General features: G+C 55.4%; 1 protein-coding gene across 1 annotated transcript; it reads left to right on the forward strand.

Annotated features, from left to right (window-relative positions):
- Nucleotides 1-622: 622 nt before the first annotated feature.
- FOXQ1 (forkhead box Q1) lies at nucleotides 623-3,232 on the forward strand (the record flags this gene model as incomplete). The annotated part of the gene is given in 3 exon segments (XM_084621089.1): nucleotides 623-2,695; nucleotides 2,697-2,766; nucleotides 2,769-3,232. Coding segments are annotated over 3 exon segments (1,068 nt in total). The 5' UTR covers nucleotides 623-2,161.
- Between the last annotated feature and the right edge of the window lie 678 nt (nucleotides 3,233-3,910).

Raw genomic sequence — 3,910 nt, forward strand, 5'->3', positions numbered from 1 at the left:
TCTAGGCACTCAGAATATGTTTCTTTTATTATTATTAAGCAATTTGTTCACCCACCTAACAAGCTATTCAGGTCTTAGAACACAGAATTCAGGTATATTATCTATAAAGATGGAACATAATCTTTGTCCTGGTTTCTGGAAAGATTATATCCTAGAAAGTCTTCCACATGCTGACAAATGAGGTCTAGTGCAGAATTGTAATAGGTTAGATCTTACTCCCATTTTAAGTCAACTGATTTTTTGTAAAGTCCAGTATAGAAAGCAATTTTCAGAGAAATCACAGGTTCCACTGGCTATCAGTCCATGTCCTTGTTCCCTTTAGTAAACAGTCCTATTGAATACAGGCTACACTGAAGTGAATTGGACTATTCACCTCAATGAAGACCAGACCATAGCAATTGTGAAATACATATTAAAAATATTCCATGTTAGATTTTTCTGGAAAGAAACAGGTAAAACAAATGAACTCTAAGTCCTAATTCATTATATAAATTTTGGTCCTGTATTTGAATTCTAGTGTTATGGGGCATGCAAAAAAACACTGAAGTAAAGCAGCTTTTTAATGTTCAAAAAGGTTTTATTTACAAAGTAACGATCTAATAGAGAGTTATACAGAGGGAGATACAAAGACAGGTTCTGAAAGAAGTCAGCTATATTGTTTTGTTCAGTGTCTCTGTTCATTAGATGTATACATAAAATCAAGGTCAGAGTTTTGTTGAAGTATTTCCATCAGAGCATGTAGAAGTGCCGACCCATTCACTTTTCATTCTGGACTGGGAGGATAAGGGTGAGGATTAAATGACTATCAAGCTACATAAGTCATGAGGAATTCACAACGAAGTTTATACAGCTTCTCAGTGAAGCACTGTATTATTTTTAATAGGGTGTTGAGCTGTCATATTACACGTTGTTACCAAACACAGTATTATGTAAAAATAATAAATGTGTAGCTGGTGTTGCTCTGCCACCTACAAGTCATCCTGAACTTTACACCTGGCAGGAGGAACCTGCTAAGCAAACCTACAAACACGCGCACACACTGTCCCTGCTGGCTTCCTTCATTCAAAACACTCAGGGATGGGAGGGAGAGAAGGGGTGGAACCTGGCAGAGGAAAACACAAAAACAAAACAAACATGTTGCATGAAATAAACTTTCCAACAAGATCTGAGATGACAGGGAGATCATTATGACTCTGATCTTGCTTATTAGTGGATCCCTACCTTTGCTACCTTGCTTCCCCGCCCATCATCCTTTCAGATCCTGGTTCTAACTCCGCCTCTCCTGGGCTGCCTAAGTATTATAATAGGCTGGTCTGAAAGTGGTGTAGAGACACAGAGCCAACGGGGGAGAGAGAGAGAGATAATGACTTGACAGTACTACTAATAACAATAATAACTTGGCTGCTGCCACTGCTTCAGCAAGAAGTCAGCTCAGAATCTCAAGACTGAAGAAACCAGGTCCCTTGACACAGGAGCACCAGCAACTACAGACAGAGAGGAGTAACTGCCCATCCCTAGAGATAATGTATTCCATTTGAATTGCTCTGTGGACAGTAACATGAGGAACCTCTCCCGAAAAAGGGACAAGATCAAACTTTGAGGGGCTGGAGAGAGGACCTGACTTTGCAGAACTACCCATCCGAGACCGACTGACTTGGGGTTAGTTGGTTTTCTTCCCACCTGGAGCAACCAAAGTCAAGGTAGCAGGGAAGGACTGGGTGCCTCTCCCTAAGAGAAGGGGATCACAGAGGGGTGGAAGAAATAGAGAGACCTCCCTGCCCCCAAGTAACCTACGCTCCAGGAGGCTAGGAGGAGGGCACCCTGTTCTCCAGGGACCTGTCCAAGTGGGAAGAGCCCTCCCCAACTTCCAACCAACCCCCCCTCCCCGCCCCTGGTCTTTGCTACTTGCCAAGGGTGAAGGGGAGGCAACCCCCAGCCTGCGCTGCTCGCCAAGGAGGAAACCTTTGCCGCTCTCCAGGGGGAGAAACAAGAGCCCCCCCCCCCCCACACACACACACACTGTTCCCGACAGGGAAGGAGACCCCCAGTCGGCCAGCCACCTCCCCAGCCCAGCTCCGGGGGCTGCCCTAGAGCCGCCCCCCGCCCCAGCCTGGCGGCCAGGGGAGAAGAGGCCGGGGCCCGGTGAGGCAGCAGCTGCGCCATGAAGCTGGAGGTCTTCGCCCCGCGCTACGAGGACAAGCTGGGCGGCAGCGACCAGGAGGGCAGCGGGGCCCCGTCCCCCGCGCCGGGCGACAGCGAGCTGGGCTCGGACGGGGACTGCGCCGCCCACAGCCCGGGCGGCCAGGGGGCGGCGGGCGCGGGGCCGGCGGGCGCGGAGGGCGGGAAAGGGAACAAGCCCTACACGCGGCGGCCCAAGCCGCCCTACTCCTACATCGCGCTCATCGCCATGGCCATCCGGGACTCGGCCGGCGGCCGCCTCACGCTGGCCGAGATCAACGACTACCTGATGGGCCGCTTCCCCTTCTTCCGCGGCGCCTACACGGGCTGGCGCAACTCGGTGCGGCACAACCTGTCGCTCAACGACTGCTTCCTCAAGGTGCTGCGCGACCCGGCCCGGCCCTGGGGCAAGGACAACTACTGGATGCTCAACCCCAGCAGCGAGTACACCTTCGCCGACGGGGTCTTCCGCCGCCGCCGCAAGCGCCTCAGCCGCGCTCCGCCGCCGCCGCCGGCCGCCCGCCCGGCAGCCCCCGCCGCCGCCGGCTGCTGCTGCTGCTGCGGCTCCGCCGCCCCCTGCAGCTGCGGCGGGGGCGCCGCCGAGGAAGGGCGGGCGGGCGCCGCTGCCGCCGCCGCGGCCAGGCCGGGCTCCAAGTTCTCCAGCTCCTTCGCCATCGAGAGCATCCTGAGCCGGCCCTTCCAGCGCGCCCCCGCCCCGAGCCGGGCGCTCTGGGCCGCGCCGCCCGGCCCCCAGCTGCTGCCCGCCCCCTACCCGCTGGGCTCCTACCCGCCCCCGCCGGCCTCGCTCTACGCCGGTGGCGGCCTCCTGCCGCTCTACGCCTACGGGCCCCCGCCGCTGGAGCGCGGGAGGGAGGCGCTGGCGGCCAGCAGCGCCCGCCGCCCGCCGGAGCCTCCCCAGCTCCTCCCCTCCCCTTCCGAGGCGCTGCTCGGCGCCCCGCTCTATGGCCCCCTCCGGCTGCCCGGCCCCTTGCACACGGCCCCGGGGCTCCCTGCCTCGTACTCGCCCTACCCCCTCGAGCGCCTCCTGACTTAATACAGACCCCCTCCTCCCCACGGCGGGGGAGGCGGGGAACACGTGGATGGGGGAGCAAGGGAGGAGGAGGAGGACGAGGCTCTGGCGTCTGCACTTTCTATCCAGAGACAAGTGACTGTGCCTTAGATCTGGGGGAGCGGGGTTTGAACCAAACCAAAGTGGGGGCGCTTTGTATTTGGACTTCGCAATGGGTCAAAGTGCTTCTCAGTCATTGTTGAAACCAGTTGGCTTAAGGCAGGTGCCTGATCTGCTCTCGCGCTGGTTTCTCGCTGCGCAAAGCCATGTGTCATTGATCAGGGAACCAGTTCCGTCAGGCTTTGTCCCGACTACGGGTTTGGGGGTGCGCTGTGCACCCAAGGGTGAGGGCTGGGCGAGTGAAAAGGTGCCAGAGGTTGCTGGGTCATTTTCTCTACTCCAAACCAATGCATCACTGTGCCAAAATAACCCCCCTCCCCCCCCAGTGCAGCACCTAGCATTTCGCGGAGAGGGGGTGGATTTATTTATACATTGTAAAGTAAAAAATGTTTTAACACGGCAGGTTGCAGCTTTTTTAAAAATATATATCGTTAGGTTGGGTTCAATGAAATGTCAGCCGTGGTCTCTTTCTGTGCTCGATCTGTTTTCCGAGTTGTGTTTTTGGAGATAAGACCACTGGCAAGCCAGGAGTGATTTTTTTTC

Source organism: Lepidochelys olivacea, assembly GCF_965140295.1.
Source record: "Lepidochelys olivacea isolate rLepOli2 genome assembly, chromosome: 2".
NCBI classification, from domain to species: domain Eukaryota; kingdom Metazoa; phylum Chordata; order Testudines; family Cheloniidae; genus Lepidochelys; species Lepidochelys olivacea.